Source organism: Diadema antillarum, unplaced genomic scaffold (genome assembly GCF_040938485.1).
Source record: "Diadema antillarum isolate AM-2024a unplaced genomic scaffold, OU_Dant_1.0 seq00000953_RagTag, whole genome shotgun sequence".
NCBI lineage: Eukaryota > Metazoa > Echinodermata > Echinoidea > Diadematoida > Diadematidae > Diadema > Diadema antillarum.
In genome coordinates, this window is record NW_027271801.1 from 1,456,641 (window position 1) to 1,476,112 (window position 19,472).

The 19,472-nt window shown below is 41.3% G+C and overlaps 1 protein-coding gene across 1 annotated transcript in view; it reads right to left on the bottom strand.

Annotated features, from left to right (window-relative positions):
* LOC139741786 (extracellular matrix organizing protein FRAS1-like) overlaps positions 1 to 19,472 on the bottom strand; it is a 106,062-nt gene that overhangs the window by 24,705 nt on the left and 61,885 nt on the right. Inside the window, exons 29-53 of the mRNA XM_071652374.1 lie at positions 18,927 to 19,105; positions 18,308 to 18,430; positions 17,620 to 17,875; positions 16,918 to 17,187; positions 16,082 to 16,481; positions 15,349 to 15,511; positions 14,823 to 14,955; positions 13,952 to 14,142; positions 13,011 to 13,247; positions 12,159 to 12,339; positions 11,523 to 11,711; positions 10,841 to 10,960; positions 10,097 to 10,401; positions 9,241 to 9,381; positions 8,409 to 8,657; positions 7,690 to 7,782; positions 6,963 to 7,113; positions 6,262 to 6,488; positions 5,592 to 5,859; positions 5,114 to 5,194; positions 4,532 to 4,701; positions 4,147 to 4,270; positions 2,724 to 2,935; positions 1,763 to 1,910; positions 717 to 922 (exon numbers count right to left, since the gene is read on the bottom strand). Of these exons, the coding sequence (XP_071508475.1) occupies positions 717 to 922; positions 1,763 to 1,910; positions 2,724 to 2,935; positions 4,147 to 4,270; positions 4,532 to 4,701; positions 5,114 to 5,194; positions 5,592 to 5,859; positions 6,262 to 6,488; positions 6,963 to 7,113; positions 7,690 to 7,782; positions 8,409 to 8,657; positions 9,241 to 9,381; positions 10,097 to 10,401; positions 10,841 to 10,960; positions 11,523 to 11,711; positions 12,159 to 12,339; positions 13,011 to 13,247; positions 13,952 to 14,142; positions 14,823 to 14,955; positions 15,349 to 15,511; positions 16,082 to 16,481; positions 16,918 to 17,187; positions 17,620 to 17,875; positions 18,308 to 18,430; positions 18,927 to 19,105 (4,817 nt within the window). The remainder of the gene's footprint in view (positions 1 to 716; positions 923 to 1,762; positions 1,911 to 2,723; positions 2,936 to 4,146; positions 4,271 to 4,531; positions 4,702 to 5,113; positions 5,195 to 5,591; positions 5,860 to 6,261; positions 6,489 to 6,962; positions 7,114 to 7,689; positions 7,783 to 8,408; positions 8,658 to 9,240; positions 9,382 to 10,096; positions 10,402 to 10,840; positions 10,961 to 11,522; positions 11,712 to 12,158; positions 12,340 to 13,010; positions 13,248 to 13,951; positions 14,143 to 14,822; positions 14,956 to 15,348; positions 15,512 to 16,081; positions 16,482 to 16,917; positions 17,188 to 17,619; positions 17,876 to 18,307; positions 18,431 to 18,926; positions 19,106 to 19,472) is intronic.

Here is a 19,472-nt window from a genome sequence, read left to right on the forward strand (position 1 = left end):
AAAGCAGTAGCATTATCCCTTCAAAAGTTATTATACTTGAAAGTGAAGAGTGTACAAAGGGGCAATCAAGAAATGAAAAGGGGTCTCTAAAGACATACTTGAACTCACTAATCTATAAAAAAAGGTTGTAGAAAAACTGCTGAAAATGCACTTTCCCATTCATTGAATGATACCAAACAGAAGAACAATGTAGAAGGGTAGCTCTTGCAAAAAATATGAAAAACTCAATATTGACTCGGTTGACCTGTTTCATCTTCTTTGAGTCCTCATGTAAAATCAAGGGGTGCCATTTTTTGTTCATTTTGTGATGTACGGTCACATATACTGTATGAATATTAGCTGCTTAGAGGGTCAGAGTTCAAATCATTGACCCATGACGGATTTTACATTTGCACATAAATGGTTTGACCTTTCACCAAGACATAGCACACAACTTGCCATAACATTGCAAAATGAATATAAAGCACTCTCTTTTAAAGTAACAAGTTCGTTCATAAACTCACAAGTCACTTTAACAATAAATACAGTACCAAAGTGTGATGTCATAGCCATTCATTACCATGAAAACTGGTTCTAAAACAACCTCATCTAGCCCAATATCTGTGAACACAACGGTTGCTAACCGTGCTCCAACAAAAGACTGCGACATCATCATTTTGGTGCTCTATAAGCCCTCATTTCTAACTACAGTGATCAATTTTTCTAGCTATCCGTACCTTTTCACCAGGAGCAAAGATAATCCTGAAGTCATCGGTGTTGAGTCTCTCGTCGTAGTCCATCATAACCTGGGCAGTCTTCTGTCGGGTGAAGCACCTGACGGAAGACTCAAACGAGATGTCTCCGGTCCGGACGACAGGCACGTGGACCACGCCCGTCTTCTCTTCCACTGTCATTCGGGTTGTCTGGAACTGCATTGTGGGTACTGGGAAGGAAGGAAAGTATCAGAATTAGTTTCAGTTTTAGTTTTATTCCTGCATTGATTTTATTTCTGCATTTTTCATGATATTAGTCATAGAATAACAACACATACATCAGTACAAAAGTTATCAGCAGGATTCGGGATTTTTAGGTTACATAAATTCACAAAAATCAGCTGAATTTTGCAAAATACATGTCGTGATAACAGTCCGAATTACTCTTTTCATCATCTTTGTTATCCTGACTGGAATATATAGGCAGTATATTAATCTATAGATGTCTATGAATTCTACTCATTATTCACCATCACTAATAATATTCCTATTGCATCTTCTACCACCAACTTCCTGTATTGGAACACTCAGAGAACAAATCTCTCATCCCACATGGACACACAAAACAAATATTTTTACAATACAATATACAATTATTCTTCTTGACAGTCCACTATCTTGAACCCTTGAATCAAATATCTATTCCTCAAAGCAGCTTTATAATGTGCGCTGTATTTTGCAAATCAACTGCATTCAATCATGCATTGTGCTAAACAGCTTAATTGAACAATAACAAGCCACAAAAAAAATGTTAACACCACACTGCAAAACCAGAGACATTCGCAACATGAAACTTTCACGAATTGCCACTGGCATTCACTGCAATGTATAGAGAAAACCTTCCACATGTAATCTACGTGTATTTTTGCAAATCTTGGTGAAATTCGCAAGTTTCATGAACACAAAATTTTCTGGTTTTACAGTATACAATGTACTTTGCCCTAAATACTGTCAATGGCAGGAAAAAAATGTAAGATGGGAGAGGAAAGGTCCTCAAAACGGCAACTCACCATCGTCGGCAGTGTCATTGATGACCACTACCACCTCCGAAGGAGTGCCCAGCCTGGTGTTCATGGCCGAGCTGAGGAAGACGATGAACGTCTCGTTGCCCTCGAGCTGCGGGCTGGCCGAGTCATCCACGATGGTGATGCGACAAATCTGGACAGGTACATGTAGTGCCGAGAAGGAAGAGGAGGAGGAGGAGGGAAAAAAATATCAGACACATTCATTGTGTGCATTGAAACAGTGCCTTTAGCTCCTCTGATGTGGCTGTTACTGATAACACAAACCTACATTGTATTCGTACACATGTACATATGACATGCACACAGCCATCCGCATATCATATAGACTGGGATGCCAACCATGCAGACAGGACTGCAGTATTCTGAAGACTGAAAAAGCGTATTTTCGGTGGAAAAAGAGTTTTAATTTTCTCGCAATAGACATGCGTAGTAACACAACTACAGTGTAGTGCAAAATGATATTTTCTATGAAACTTGCAGTAATTTTAGTATTAAAAAAATGAACAATAATACTGAGAAAAAAAGTGGTAGCAGCTAAAATCCCTGAATATCCATATATTTACATCAGGATCAGTGCAAAACATGCTTTGAATAGTATTCAATAATCCATATACACATGAATAACATAATGTGAGCTGATATATATCTCTTTAGTAAGCACTTCAAATCATGATGGCTGCTTGACAGTCATATTTTGACGTCAACTGTATGATTTGTCTCGCCTCTCAGTTTGGAGTAGGAGTTTATTTGTTAAACTTCAGGAGAAAAAAAAAATGTCATAATTGCTGTCACTGATAAGACCCTCTAATAGGATTATGTGTCATTACTCGATAAAGTCTGAGTTGGTAAGATAAAGAGAGAGGGAAGAAAGAAAGGGAAAGTCCTAAATCAGACATGACATTGTCATAACACTGTACACTACATTAACATAAATACACACACTGACCTCTACTGTTTGCTGAGGGTCAAAGGTCAGCATGTTGGCGCTGGGTACATAATCCTGGCCTGGGGATGCAGACTGTGGTAGGGTGTCTTTGGGGGCGCACCAAACCATGGATGTATAGGAGAGGTCACTGCCCTGGCGATAGACTTCAATCTCCACAGTGCCAGAATTCTCGCTGAAGATGTAGTTAGGGTGCCCGAAGTAAACCACAGACTCTGCAACATACCAAGAGAAATGACAGAGCATTATTCATCTCTGTAGTATGCGCTTTACTGTAAAACCGGATATTTTGAGTGCATGAAACTTCAGTTCATTTTGTGAGGAGCTACTATTCGTGAAAGTAAAATGCATGTGGAAGTGTTTGTCTACACAACACATTGCATGCTAGTGGTGATTCATGGAAGTTTTATGCTATGAATATTTTTGGTTCTACAGTATTCCTCTAGATGCTATGTTTGTGCATACACATATACCATCACAGGATGTACAGTATGTGTGTATGTATGTTTGGCTGTTCATGTACCCCCAGAGAGGTCAGGATAGTGGAGAAAATACTTGACTTCCAGTATTAGGTTTATGGTAAAGAAGGAGGGGGGGGGGACCAAATGACTGTCCAATCAGCTAACATCAATTCCGTTACCATCCAGGTAAAACAATTAAAGTGTGGGTCATTCTATACAATGATGGCCTCTGTGGCGAGTACAATGTAGTTTCACAGAATGGTAGGCATTGAAACAATTGGTGATAATTGTGAGAATGTAATGAACAAAACACTCCGCTGAGGCCTAGTATTTTTCAACCAGGGTCCATAAATGGTCAGTCAATTATATGCGTATTTTTGCCAGAGGTTAATGACCATGGATTACTCATGAAGTCAGGGCAATCTGCCCTTCTCTTTGGACAGAGTACACTTGCTAACACCTCAGACTTCTCTCAAAAATGCTTGTCCCTTCTCATGTTTCTATAATATATCTCATTCACTTCATCTCTTTCATGTCTCATATTTTGATGTCACATCACATTTCACTGACACGATGAATTCTCACACTGAACAATGCTTTCAACAGCAGAAGAAGGTTTGTGAAGCTACACTGACTACTCAATTTCTACTTTACCGAAAGAAAACACATACATCCCCTTTTCTCTTTTCTGACCTCTTTTGTTTGTGGAAACTGCTTACCTTCTCAAAAAGTAGTTCTTGTCTGAATAAGAAATAGTGTGCAACATCACAGCTCGGTGTGATATTGCTCAGGTCTAAACTGAACAAACTTGGCAGCACAATCCACCATTTCTGCAGTGTCCCATGCATATACACAAATGGTGAATGCATGACAGAGATTGCAGCTGACTTGCAGGACATCAGAATCGATCCTGACATCAGTCTATGAAATGATTACATAACCTGAATGAGAATCCTTGTTCTTACCATCATTTGGACCATCTATGATGACGTCTGCCCTGGACTTAGGCCCTATCCTGGTGTTGTACGACGGCATTGACAGGGCGATCTCAAACTCTTCTTGCTCCTCGTACAGAGCATCATCGATGATCTGGATTCAGACACACACAGACAGAAATAATATTTCCATTGTGCAATTCCACCCTTCACACTGTCTCATTTCCTAGCTTCTCCATGGTGTGCTAATGAATAAGGATGAACATAAATGTGCGATTTATCTCTGCATCAAAACAGTCACCTTCGCTAACCTCTGTCCTCCATATTCCATTCCTCAGAACTTGATAACAAAGAGATCCTGAACAACCTCAACATAGCAGTACCATATCCATTTTGAATGTAAATCATTGCTTACCTTGATGTCACATGATGCTGTGTTCACTCCTTGAGGAAAGACTACCTGGTACTCCAGCGACATGCCCCTAGTCTTGTAGTCAGACCCAGACTCAAGGCCGGTCAGACTGCTGCCTGTGGCAGAGCGAGGGATGGTGAAACAGATCGCTGACACAGAGGACGAGGAGTCTCCTGGGAAAGGAAAGTTTTAAACAAAACAACAATAAACATTAACTTGTTTTTTGTTGATTTCATTTTATTGACAGGTTACTGAGGTAAGCAGCATCAATTAGAACAGCTTGGATAAGATGTCAGGTAATGTCTGGTACTACTTGGTTTCAGTAGCAAATATGTCTCTGTAACCAGTTCTGATTAAAAAGCCTGTCTCATCCTGACTGACGATGAATTGATATTCTAACTTAATCAACTGTATTAATCTATAATGTTGCACTAAAAATTTACTGAGATACAAAAATTACCAAAATCACTTCTTTCAAAAATGTTGAGGAACAAAAACACACAAGGCAGAATTGTGTGCAGATTCATTGATCTACACTGAATGTAACATTTTGTTCGAGAAAAAGAGCTACATGAATATACCAACCTTTCCTCACTACTGGAGCAAAAAGGAACCCTGCACTCTCATTGACATGGTACTGTGTCTGGGCAAACTCAATGCTTGGTTCTGTGAACAGTGACGGAATGAGAAAGAGAGAACAGTGGAGTTACTTTACAACAACAAAGAAGGGTTTGAATGAATCAATTTTTCATCTACACTGGATAATCACTAGGTTTTTTTTACCTCTGATCTTCATTATCGTAGCCATATTAATCATCACCTTTCACTGTTTTAAAATAATTAACATCATCATCACCACCATTGTCATCACATCACTCATCACCTTCCTCATTATCGACATCATCATCATCATCATCACCTTCCTCATTATCGACATCATCATCATCATCACTGTCGTCATTTTTGTCGTTATCAACATCATTACAACTAACAAATGTACTGGTAGCTCAAGTTTTCTCCCCACAGAACTATCAAATCTGTACAGTCATTACAACATCCTTACCATCTTCAATGTCGTTGATGGACACGATGGCCCGCGAGGGCTCCCCTAGCAGGGCGTAGGCCGGCGTGCTGAGGTCGATGATGAAGTCCTCGGGGCCCTCGAAAACGTCGTCGTCATTGATGATGATGGTGCATGTCTTGGTGTCCTCCCGCTCCTCAAACTGGACCTGGCCGGCGTGCTCCACGTAGTCGTTGCGGCCACCGCGGGAGTTTCCGGCTGTCGTCGCCGTTGCTGTAGCTGCTTCCGTGCGGCACAAGACGATGGCATACTACAAGAGGAAGGAGAAATGCAATGACACAGTCAAAATAAAGACCAACACAAACTTCCATATCACTTAATATGAGCGTGATGAAAACAGCTGACATAAAACACACTGTGGTACATGTAAAGAAATTAAGAAATTAAGAAAGTATGTGAGAAATCAAAAGCTTTGAGGTGTTGTTGAATTGATTTCATAACATACTGTACATGAATAGCTTGTTTTTTTCCTGGCCACTACATTTTTTTCTTTTTTTTGACCAACCAAAATTTCAGATCTAATGATTTTAGAGGCTCGAACAGGCCATCAGATTTTTTTTAAAAGAGTGTCGAGCTCTGCTATACGCCATAACTGGAAGTACAATGTGAGTAAAAGCAAGAGAAAAACCAAATGTCAATAATCTTGCTTTACCTGATTGATATTCCCTGTTCTCTTTAGGGCCACACTGATGGTGCCCTGCGTTTCGCTGACATTGTAGTGGGCCCTCTCAAAGTGGATGAGGGACCAGCGAATTCTGTACACCGACCCGATGACGGTGTTCGGCAGCGTGTCAGAGACGTCGAACACGAAGCTGTCGCTGGTCTCTGACTCTGCTCCTGGTGTCAGGACGTACCGGATTATCCCGTTCTCAATATCCTCTGTGGACCAACAAATTAGGTAAGAACAAAATCTTAGTAGCCATACACTGAATGACATGATGCCATCACATAATATATTTCCCCTTATTACTTCTGGTCTGTTTTAGACATTGCTCTGAAATTTGCAACACATTAGAATAAGCTCCCAAGAAATTTATTATGTCATTTGTGACCTTGCATCAGAAAATCAACAAAAAGGCACAAGACAAGGATTTTAAGTTAAGGGCAGATTCTGAAAGCGCAGACTGTTAGCTTTAAAATGAGGTATAACTCAATTCAAATGTACTCTCCTAAGCCAACTAAATATTGGAAGTAGACTGAAGTAGTACCTTTTTTTATGCTTAGGAAACAAATGCTAAAAATATTCCAAATTCCTCCACTATCGGTCAAAATGTACTTGTTCATCAAACGAGAAGATACAAGTAAATTCATTAAAAAAAAAGAGCCTTATTGTGTCATTCTTGTGCTCCTTACGCTGTGTGAAAGTGGAGACGGGAACCCTCGGAGTCAGGGTACTTTCCAGGTATCCATGGCGAGGTGGTGATGTGACGGTGTAGACCAGGTCACGATCCGAAGTGTCAGCATCCATAGTTTGAAGGGTACGACTTGTAAGTACTCCCATGGCCTGCAAATAATACAGGTAGGAAAATCAGTCAAGTGGCTTACATGTACTGTAAAGGCAGAAATTTTCGCAATACATTAATGTTCGTGTATTTCACGCAACTTCTGGCTAGCGCGAATTCTACAACCTGTGAAAATATCTTCAAAATTTTCTCTGCACATTATGAATGAGTTGACAATTGTGCAACACAAATTCAAGAACCCTCGAATATGTTTTTGAGCAGCTCAGTGCGAAAAATTAATCACACGAAAATACCGACGTTAAAGTTATTGACCAGCTAAGGACTTCTGCAGTTATGCCAAAAATCATTGGAAATGAATGTCCTCTTTTACTCAGGATAGGACAAAAGATAAAATGCCACTATGGCTAAACTTCTTTCTTTTCCCACCCAAATTTGTCTTCACTGTGAAGAGTAAAAAATTAGCTTTGCTAGTGAAGATAGAGTACAGCATTATGTCCAATGCAGCTGAAGTACAACGTATTGCTCTCAAATGAATGCTGTATAGGGCATGTGTTCAGTAGGTACAGAGGTACAGAGGAAAATCTGTTCAGAGGAGAGCCGATAATAAGATGCCATACCCTGTCGTCCACATACTCCAGGTAGGAGAGGCCGTTGTTGGTGACGATTCTTGGCGTGCCGTCGTCTACTGGCATCACCGTGATCTCAAAGACCTGGAGGCAAAATGTGACAACAAAAACCTCAATGTCATTACAACACGACAAAGGACAGAAATAAATCATCAGAGCTAGATCTGTAGGCATTGTCAAGAATAAATTGTCTAAGAATGATTCTGAGCAATAATGATTTAAAAGCATCCTGTTTTATTTTGACACCTTAATTTAACTTAATGTCTCAGTATTTGCTTTACCCAGGCATTATGAGAGACAACAAGAAACACATACACTGGAATTCACAAAAGGTAGTTTAGATATAGCGATAAATTATGCAAAGTTCAATTGGATAGATGTGCACCAACGGCAATCCACTGTGTGCTGGTTTCAGTCCATGGACTAAAGTTAAACCATGGATTTGATTTAAGCTACCACTGTAAATATGGGCCATAAAGTCTTCTTAGAGAAGATGCTGTCAATGTTTGCAGTGGGATGTTAATCCAAAATCTTCCAGAGAGAATACATTTTTGAACAGAATGTATTCTTCTCTGAACAACCAACTGAAAAATGGAGAGTTCAATTTGTCGTAAGATGCAAATTGTCTCCAGCAGAGTTGTTTCTCAGAGCTACTGTTTTTTCATCCTGTGCTATCAGCAGAGTTTTTTTTCTTTTCTTTATCACCATACCTGTGGCGCTGAGGTGGTCTGCAGTTCTGTGCCCTGCTCCACAACAAACATGGGGTTGGTGCCATCAGACACGGTGAACATGAACCGGTCGGAGAGTGTGTTGGTGCCATCGTGGTTGTAGCTGATACGATTCTCATAGATATCGGCCATGGAGAAGGTCAGAGTGGGGGTGAAGCGGACCCCATCCAGGGTGAAGTCAACAGTCCCATGAGAAGGTGGGTTGAACACTGTGAACATGATGGTTGTCTCCTGTTGGGGCAGATGCAAGTGAATTTTAAAGAATTTATCTGACCAGGCAAAGAATTAGTATGACAGCCGACTGAAAATATTCAAGAAAGGGTACTCCTTTTAAGCACTTACAAAATAATGCAATATCATACAAAAGTGGCTGTTGACACAGTCACTCCCACTGACATTTCATATGGGATTTAAGGGACTAAACGGGTGCTTTTCATGTGGTATAAACTTTGCTTTAATTGAAAAAAAACCACCCAAACAGCCGAAAGTAGAGAAACTAGCCTGTGAGTCGATTACAGGTGAGTACTTGGCGCACATTGAACAAAAATCCTTGTTATCTTATTCAAATTTCAAAGAGGAATGGCGAATAAGACTAGTCTGAGTAAAGAGATGCCACAAACTTACTTTTACAGAGTAAAATCTTCATACAAAAAACAGAAAATGCTTCATCTCTGGCAGTAACTGATGATTATACTACATCTTACAAGGACAAAGAAGTATAAATCAAGATAGAAGATTCAAAGAGATGCAGGCACAAACAAATTATGGTAGTCAAAGGATCAAATACTAGTCAAAGGGAACTAACGACGCTTACCGAGGTATCAAGATCAATGGCCTTGAGTTCAAACTCTGTGATGGTCTTCCGGACACCCTCCTGCACCCTCATCCCAAGATTGGACACCAGCGGGAGAGAGTCATCAACTGGGCTGATGTTGATGTAAAACGTTTGCGTCACCTGGAGCAACAACAATGTAATCAGGATGAGTTTCACATTTTCACATTTTCATGAAGCACACACAAAGACCTTCCCAGTCATACCTTGATTGACACTTCTCATTTACAATCTTCTGAATCATTTCACTCACAATCCCGATCATCATCACCTTAACACAATAATTGTCATCATTAAGTTTCATTATCATCACAACCATTATCACAGTCATCCTGATCTTTTTCATCATCATTATCTGTCTTTATCATCCATCTCATTATCATTATCGCATGCATGCATTCACAGGTGAAGCAGATCATAGCCAAAGAGGTTATACTCTCACTACCTACAGAGGTACTAACAGGGGCAAGATCACTTGGCAAGATCACTTGGCAAGATCAACGCAATATCAAAATATACTCATTACCTCTTTGACATGACTGGAGTTTGCCAGGTGCAGATGCCCACGTAGCGAACACTGAATACTGTGGTGAAAATAGTTCGCCCTCCACCAGTAAGAAGTTTGCAATCTCTCAGTAATGGAATCAAAAGTTGCCTGAGCTTTCGATCCTGGCAGAATCTTAGTCAGAGGCAACATGACTTAATGGCAAACTTCGCTTCATGTGCTCACAGAGCAACTGTACTGGGCGTATTGCAAGCCAGCATTCTAGTATCCATTATTATGCAACCCTTTTGATCGTAACTCAGACTGGGCAACTATGTCATAAACCACACCCACCTGGTTGCTTCCGTCATCCACAGTGAAGGTGAAACTGTCCATCATGTTTTCCTCAGGGCTGGTGTGGACATAGCTGACCGCTCCAGCGGCCAGGTCCGCCTGGGAGAACTGGGAGATGGCCGTCCCGGGGAAGTCGGAGTGTTCCACTCGGCCGTAGCTGGGGCCGGCCGTCACGTAGTACATCAGGTTGCCCGGGATGCTGTCGTCGTCCGTTGCTGAAAGTGTGGACGTGTCAATGACGCTGGATGCACCCTCCCGCACAGTGAGTGGCTGGTTGGCCAGGATGCGGGGCGGGATGCGGTCCTCTGTTGATAACCAATGATACATCATATCTTTGAAGTTTTCCCACCGCACTGATTATGTTTGAGAATCATCAGAATCATGAGGTACAATCAAAATGTGATGAATAGGTTACAATTAATCCATCCTATCATGCTCATTATAGTTATGGAATATGGAATCTTTGGAAATACGTGAAGAGAATCATTTCATTAGTATTAAAGTAACCATAAAACAGGTCAAGAAGAGTAACAAATTATAGCCAAATTTCATATCACTATGACATTTGAGTTTTTCTTTTCACGCATGCCCTTCCTATACATTTTATATTATGTGTAACAGGTGATTTCCTTCAATACTGTTTGAAAAAAGACAAAACTAGGCTTATCTCAGCTGGTTGGCCCATGGAATGTCTGAATATTTCAAGTTTTGGCACTTTTTCTCCAAGCTCTTGAAGCCACTTACCAAGGACAGTGATGATGAAAGACTGGTCAATGAGCTGGTTACCCTCTGGATCGCTCACTGTGAACTTAAACACCACTGTACCAGCTGGCTCACTGAGAGAATGGAGGTACTCCACGTAGCCTGTGGGAGAGAAGAAAAGTAGAGGGAGCATAACATCTCTACAAACCACAAGCATGAAGAAAAATCTGTACTAAACAAAAAAAAAAGAAGAAGTAATGATTCAACTTGCACAGAAATAATGCTTTGCCTTATAATCCTGATATATACCAGCAGAACTGAAATGTGAATGAAATCATAAATAACCAAATTTGCTGTAACTGTCAAAATTGCTGTTACACTGCTATCACATGACAGCTTAACTTTTACTGCTAGGTCTGAAATTAACACATCAAATCGTCTCTATCCTTCCAAAAAGGTAGATTTGTCAAACTGCACAAGTCACAATTTTTATTGTCACTGAATTAGATCATGCATATTATTTCACTGACATAGAGGATCACATGTGAGGATGGAAATATATTAGGGATTTATTTATTTATTCAGCCCTATTTCAACAGGGTAGTCTCATCAGTAGGCAGGTACTGTTCTTCCTGGGGTCAATATCATATCCATCTGGGGTTCACTAAAATGAAAGGAACCCATAATCCCAAGTCAAAGGTCCAAAAGTTTCATTCTTCTTTACCATTATTAATGTCACTCTGCTTGAAGGTGTTCTTCTGTAAGCTGCTGCCCAGGTCGAGCTCCTTGGAGCCTTTGACAAAGCGAAGCTGGCCAATGTTTGGGTCCGCCGTGATGGTGAAGAGGAGCTGGTCATCCTCGGAGTCGATGTCCGTCGCCCGTAGGCTGTCAGACGTCAGCGTTGTGGCCGAACCTGGGAATGTGCGGGAAAGACAGTGGAAACAACATTAAAGGAACAATGTGTTACACATAGGAATTATTAGCATCATTGCTTCTCACTTTGCATAAACACCCCTTCTATTCTGATAATAATACAAGCAATAACATGACATGAATCGGACCACAGGTGACTATGGTATATCGATATTGCAATGCCAAACAAATGTCTGAAATAAACAAATGCTTCTTGTTTATTTTTGGCAGATAGATAATTGTTTAACTATATGGGCCTACATTTTAACATTACATTTTTCCCCTGCTAAAAACTGTGATTCCTTCACAATTTCCACATAACATAATCTGCTTACACCTGCTTTAGTCAATACTAATTAACTAACATAACATGGGTTATGATATGATAGAAACTCAGTTTAAACCCTCCATTCCACATCCTCTTCCCATTTTTGAGCTTGATACTTACCCATGCTGATCCTGAGGCCTGTGTTGGTGGCAAGCCTTGGCGTCTCGTCGTTGACGAGGCCAATGATAATGTTGATGTCCTCCTGGGCTGTGTAGAGTCCATCCGTCAGAGACAGCCGGAAGGTGTCCGAGTTCACGTCGGAGCCATCATGGATGTAGATTATCAACTCTTCAACAACATCCTTTTACAAAGGGGAAAATAAAATCAAAGTAAGCATGATCAGTCACTCTTTAACAAGGTATAAGACTGAGTTTACTGATAAGTTGCATTGATCACTTCAAAACAAGTAATATCATTATACTTTCCTTGTATCACTACTTTCTCTTTGGAAGAAAATGTGGGGGGGGGGGGGGTAAAATGAATCTCAAATTCACCCAAATTCCTTACATCACTTCTGTTTATTAGGAGCAAAGGGTGGGGGGGGGGGGGTAAAATCAATCTCAAATTCACCTTTTTCTGCAAAAAACTGACAAACTGTCCTTCATCGATGTATATAAACACCGACAACTAAGTGTTTGAGAAACAGCCATATTAAACTTCATGTGCATAAAACTTGAGTGGGATTCAATTCAAGACTGCCAGACAAGCATCACATCACCTAGACTACCCAGCTTCCGCCCAACAGTCAGTGACAATTCTTATCCCTTATATTCTTATATCCCTTATACTGCATATCTATTCAATTTTCTCCCCCATTACACTCTCATAGAAGCCAAAATCTACAAGTGGGCTTCTTTCTTCACTGCATATTTTCAAAATCTTATAACAGGTGGGACACAAACAAGTTTTTGTTCCCCCTTCCACCACTGTCCCTACTTTCTATGACCCCCAATTCTCCCTATCTCCACTAACCTGGTAGGTGAAGGTATCGCCGATGCCAAGGATCCTCCCAGAGTAGATGGGATCCTCCAGGAAGGCACGGCGTCTCAGGTTGCCGTGCTGGGGGTACGTCACGATCTCGAAGAGCAGGTCCTCCGTGGGCGTGTCCAGGTCGCTGGCAAAGATAGTCACGTTGGCGATGATCACCCCCTCGCCCTCGGGCACGAACGCCTGCTCCGTGAAGATTATCGGCTGCTCATCATTGACCAGCTGAGAAGAAGAGGAGGAAAGAAAAATCATCATCCAAACTGATCTACCATAAACAGCTTTAATTTGTATGATAGAAAGATCTTTTCTTCTTTATTTTTATTTTTGATGCAATCTTTCAAAGCATCAATAAACATCTGGTATATATAATATTCTAAAATTGACTCATCTTCACCTACACTGCACAACAAAACTTCAGGATTGAATGAAATCAGTATCCGGTTTGGTTTTCACTCTTTAATAGTCACATTTCATTAATTCATACAGCTAAAGTATGGCTGATTTCCTGAGCAGACTCATCTACCAGTCATCATACTTACAGTGTATCTCTACTATTACAGCCCAAGACAAAGCACACACACTATATAATGCAACTGCTAAGGAGAATGCCCACTTCTTTGTACAAAAACAGCACGAATACTTGAATACATCTGCAGTGGATATGATTTTCATCTCCAGTGTTTAAAAGGTTGCATTTAACAGGCTGTATTTACAGCAAAGGGGAAGAGAGCACTACAAAATACATCAACATTTAAAAGTTTCCCCGTAGTATGAATAACACTCAAACAATGATCCTACCAGTAGAACACACAGGTATCTTATGAATTTTGACTCTTAACAAGCTCTGTCTCTAGTGACCCCCCCCCCCCCCCCCCCCCCAAAAAAAAAAAAAAAAAAAAAAAAATCCAAAATTTATATTTGCTGACCTGGATGGAGATGTTGAACCTAAACTGCGGCGATCGGTTTTCTCCATCAGTGACATGGAAGAGGAATCCGTCATGCACCGGCTCGATGTTTTGGTGCCTGTTGTTGACGTAATAGACGACGCCGTCCAGAATGTCCTGGACGCGGAAGGCAGATATTGGGATGCCAGCGTTGGACTGCTCGGATCCAACACCTGTAGGGGTAGGGTTGCGAGGAGCAAACAATGAGCCGTTAGTTTGCGGTGTCATTGTGCTCACTTTAACTCAACAATGTTTTGCTGTCACACAAGCAGACACATCGAGGAACATATAATTCCTCTTACCAAACTCATGAAATGCCTAAATTTCCAAATAATTCATTTTGTTTTTAATATAAGGGAAAACAATGTGATGATATGGTATTATTCCAATGTTTTCACCCTTTTTTTCTCTGTGCTGCCAAACTTCTTTTTTCTAAACCCAGGCATTAATCTGTGTCAGCATAGTTAGCATATAAACTTAGAAAGGGGGTGTCTACACATGGTATCTGTGAATACCAGAGTAGTCAATTATTTCTTTTTTCACTGAATGAAAACACAAGAGAACCCGATAAAATACGAAAATAACACGAAGACCAGACTATCTCAAATTTTGTTTCTTGCAAGCAAACATTTAAGGATCAGATTCTCAACACAATACTATATCTAAATCTTGTCGATGACCCAGTGGAACATCTAAACACTTCATGACATTCGTAATAACGCTGTCAACTGACCCAACCACATGACATTCTTCTCCTCCTCCTCCTCCTCCGCCTCCTCCTCTTCCTCCTCCTAAAAAGGACAGGACAGAGGGGCCACAGACATTCCACACCCACACTAAACTTTAAACACACCTGCTCGGATGTTCTCAAGGTAGCCAAAGCTGGGAGCGGTATCCATGATGATGGACAGTTGGCTGACCCTAGTGTCCAGGTCAGTGGTGCTCAGATGGAGGTTGGTGACCCCCTCCCGACCTCCCTCAGTCACCTTGGGAAAAAAAAATTGTAAAAGGAATTAAGCACGGACAACTGACAAAAACGAACCAAACAAACCGAACAAACAATCTGATCATAGAGACATTACAGGTTATTTTGACTGCATGCCTAGCTACAAACACACACATACACACACACAAACACACAATACTGCATACAGCACTATCACATCAAAAAACATCTTCACTGATTTTAACACTGATTCATAGAGTGATTTCAATGAGTCTCATGTAACTTTTAGCAATAGTCCTGTCAAACAACAATCCAAAGAATTAATCTCAATATTTGTCCTCATTGACTATAAAATGGTAGAAAAAAATGACATGGATATGATGAGATCATAATGATGAAAAAGAGGTGGACGCTCAAGATGATTTCAACCAACCTGCATGGTTTGGGGCAGAGTGACCACAGGAGCCTGGTTGTTGACCGGTGTAACGGTCACTGTGAAGGTCTGCCCCAGCAGACTGTTGCCGCTGGCGTCGCTGACATTGAGCATCAGCACCTCACTAACAGGCTGGCTACCTATCTCCCCCTCCGAGATGTACCTGTAAACCAATACAATCCCCTGTCAATTACCTCTTAAACCCTTCACTCGACCAATCAACAATTTGTTGTTAAAAGCATGAATTGAAAGCTGCTGTTTATGATCTGGGATGGCTGCAGATCTCCTGTATTCATCTAATGTTGTTATCTGAGATGAAAACTTCATTTACTCTTACTGTATCTTTTCTTAATTATTAATGACTGGTCACTTTTACCAGAGACACTCATTCTGCTCCCTCTATGCATCCTTAACATCCTATATAAACTTCTGTCTTCTATCAGACATCGATAACTGTCTACACATTTTGCCTGCCTACAATGTAACTGTCATTTTTTTCAAGAACAATCTAAATTCTCCTTTTATCTGCATACATGTATGTGTATATGGTCAACATTAAAACCGTGTCTCAGTTCATTATGCGTTCTTCCATAGTTGTTCTATCTTTGTAATATTACTAGTAATAAGAAAATGTCACTGTGATTATGTCGTCAAAACAAACAAGTTGAACCCTTTATCTGTTGGGGATAGGGGACAGAGGGGACTAGGTATGAGGAAAGAGTCATACACAGACCTGATGTTGTAGGCATTGACGTCGCTCTGGGTGAAACTGGAACCCATATGCAGGTCCTCGTACACGTCCCCTGTTAGACGGCGCTGCAGGCGGCCGTTCTGAGGCTCAGTCCGCAGCTCGATGGTGATCGCGTCCGCCGGCGAGTCCTCGTCCTCGAAGGCAAGGCTCTCGTGGGTGACCGTGGCCTCGCTGCTCTCCGGGAGGTAGAGGGCCAGCGAGGCCTGCTGGCTGACCACGGGGCTGGATGTGTCCGAGAAGGCCACCAGCACGATGGCCCGGAGGACCGTGACGTGGGACCCGTCGTCCACCGTGATCTCGAAGGAGTCCTCCGAAGAGGGCGTGGCATCGTGGAGGTAGTGGAAAGCTTCCTGCTCCAGCTGGGTGTAGGTGAATGGGGTACCTTGGGGATTGAGAGACAGGAATGGTGTATTTTCAAGTGTGAAATGGGCAGAAATGGGCAAGTTCTGGCTAACATTAATTCAACAAGTAAAATGTACAACAAAGTTGTCCCTGCTTTTTAGATCATAGATGTAGAACAACAACATTCAAAGTTAGACAGACATTGGATGCCCTTTATCATACGAGCATGAGCTCCCTACTCGTAAGATTCTAATGATGATGATTTTTGCACACTAGAGATGTACAAACAATACTAAATACATAACCTCAAAACAACCATAAATGAATCACTTTCCTCTCTCGTTTTTCCACTCTTCATAACCAATGTCTCCATTTTCAGTATGATGCAATTACAAAAAATATATATATATATTCCAGATAAATGACTGTTTTCCTTGGCGCGATAAAATTGTGCCATAGTCATCACGGATACTTACTCATGTCCCAGATATCGGGACTGAAGCCACCTTTGAAGAGAGCCCCATAGTTGGGAGGCACAGTCACCCGGTACACCAGCTGGGAGAGGGCAGTGTCCACGTCCCGAACATCGGCCAGGTAGGGACGTACGGAGACTATGCCGCCGCGCTGAACCTGCAGAACTGGGTTGGGCTCGCCGAAGACCGGTGGTGCGGTGTTTCGCTCCATTACTCTAATCGTGAAGGGAAATGGGCCTACGGTGTTTGCAACAGCATCAAAACCATCAGTGACTGCAGACAATTGAGAAAAAAAAACATATTTGTGGTATGATACTTGAGTGTTGGATTGTAGAACACCCCCCCCCCCAAAAAAAAAAAGATACAACCTACTCCTTGACAACTGCTGATCAGCCACAGACATTTGTCAAGAATAGCCCTATGTACCATACATTTGTAGATATGATTCATAACACTGTTAAAATACTGACATTCTTGTATGTGAACCGAGAGAATGAAAATTAGGGGACAAAAATTATAATCATCCATTCAACACAGTACCTTTTGGTAAATGTTGCCTTTCTTTTGCAAATCATTTTCTCGCTTTCGACAAATCCTGCACACGCTAAGATTCAGATGACTGTACGCACTACCCTCCGACACTTCAAGACATCTCAAGAACAAAATATTGCAAAGGTCAGAGCAGAAACCTCTCTCAAAACTCACCCGTAAAGTGGAAGGTGAAATTCCTGGCCCCGATGCCTGCATCCAGCGAGGGTGAGCGGTAGAGGATCTTGCCGGCATTAATGTCGGCCTGGGTGAAGTGGGTGATGGAGGCAAAGGGGGCTTCCATGTTCTCAATGATTCCTTCAAGGGGGTTGAGGGGCATGGTCAAGTTGTAGACGATGTTGCGGTCATTGCTGTCAGGGTCAGTGAAGGCCAAGTTCCCTCTCAGGATCGGGATGACACTCTCTTCTTCCGCCTAAAGATGACAAAATTGAAAAACCAAACATCACGGTAACATCGCTATACCTCTCTTCTCGGTTTTGGGGTATGTTGTCAGAATATCACAGTTATTCTGAGAAGAGGAAAAATGATACTACACTAAATGCTTATACCAACACCTTTGAGGAACTAGAAATTGTCGCTATGGCAACTGGTATGCCTCAAAAATTATAACTATCTGTATTCATTTACAAACAGCATTCCTCAAGTTTTGGAAAGTATATGATAAGATGTTTGAGGATGAAATTATGGATGGTCCCCAACAAGCTGTGCCTACAGGACACAATGACCCATCAATAATCTGAATGAATGTGTGACTATGAGATGTGTTCCAAGTCAGTTGGCTATCACTATCCAAAAGTGAGGTCACCAGTTGTAATGCCAGTGGCTAAAATGGCGTGTCACCTACCATGATTCCAAGCGGTGGCCTGACTTGAGGGACGAGGTGGGGAGGCTGGTCGTTGCTGGGCATCACCTCGATGTTGAACGCTTGGCCGCCCAGGGTGTTAGGAGGGCTGGCGACGTCGGATACCTGACATCAATAATGATGACGAAAGTGGTCATTTCCTATGATCAAATTACTCTGGACAAAGTTTGAAGAATATTCTACTTATTTTTTTTCTTTGGGAGGCCAGGACACAGTTTTTTCACTAAAATTTGACCTTGCTTCTCCTCTACTGACTAAAATATCTAATTTTGCTCTTGTGAATTCTGCCTTGCAGTACCTGGCTATTACAGCACTTTTGCTTCACAATGTTTTTTTTTTCTTTTTTTTTCCATTTTAAATCACTATCCATAAAATTAATTACTGGTGGAATGCATTCTCTCATTTTTGTCACTGGTCAGGTGACTATCGTGCTTGAAGATCATCTTACAATGAGGACTATGTAGATGCAACAATAAACTCTGTGAAATTAAAAATGACTGGATGTGATAGGGAATTGTTGCACTGGATCAACAGGAAGTGACCACAATGAAAAGTTTCTATCATTTAAATCCACTTGTATGGCATTGGCAACTTCTCGCACCTCAAACATAAAATAGTCGGCGAAGGACTCTGCCCCAGAGTTGCGGTAGTAGATGTATCCCTGGTCGATGTCCCTCTGTCGGAAGGTCATGAGACGTTTCTCCATCAGCCCCTGACCAATGTCCCTCCACCCCTCAAGCACCCCATCCCCAGTGATTGGTAGCACCATGACGACCTCACCTGTCAAAGAAAAAAAAACAAAAAACCAAACCATATAAGCAATGATAATGGTACAAGGGTTGTAGATCTCATCAAGCATGTCAAGGTTGGAATGTGTATGAGTGCTTTCAGATGTTCTTATCTGACTGTACAGTCATCAATAGGTTAGCACCATCAGAACAAAACAGGCTGCCTTTTTCTTCCTCATAGTAATAATGATGATTATAATGATAATAATACTGACAATAATGATACCAATCTATAGCAGCAGCAAGACTATAATTTAATAATACTGTACACCACTCACTATTCATAGGCACAGAGGGATACAAAGGCAGAGTCAAAGATATATCATATCATTTAAAAAGGATATTTAAAAAAAAAAATC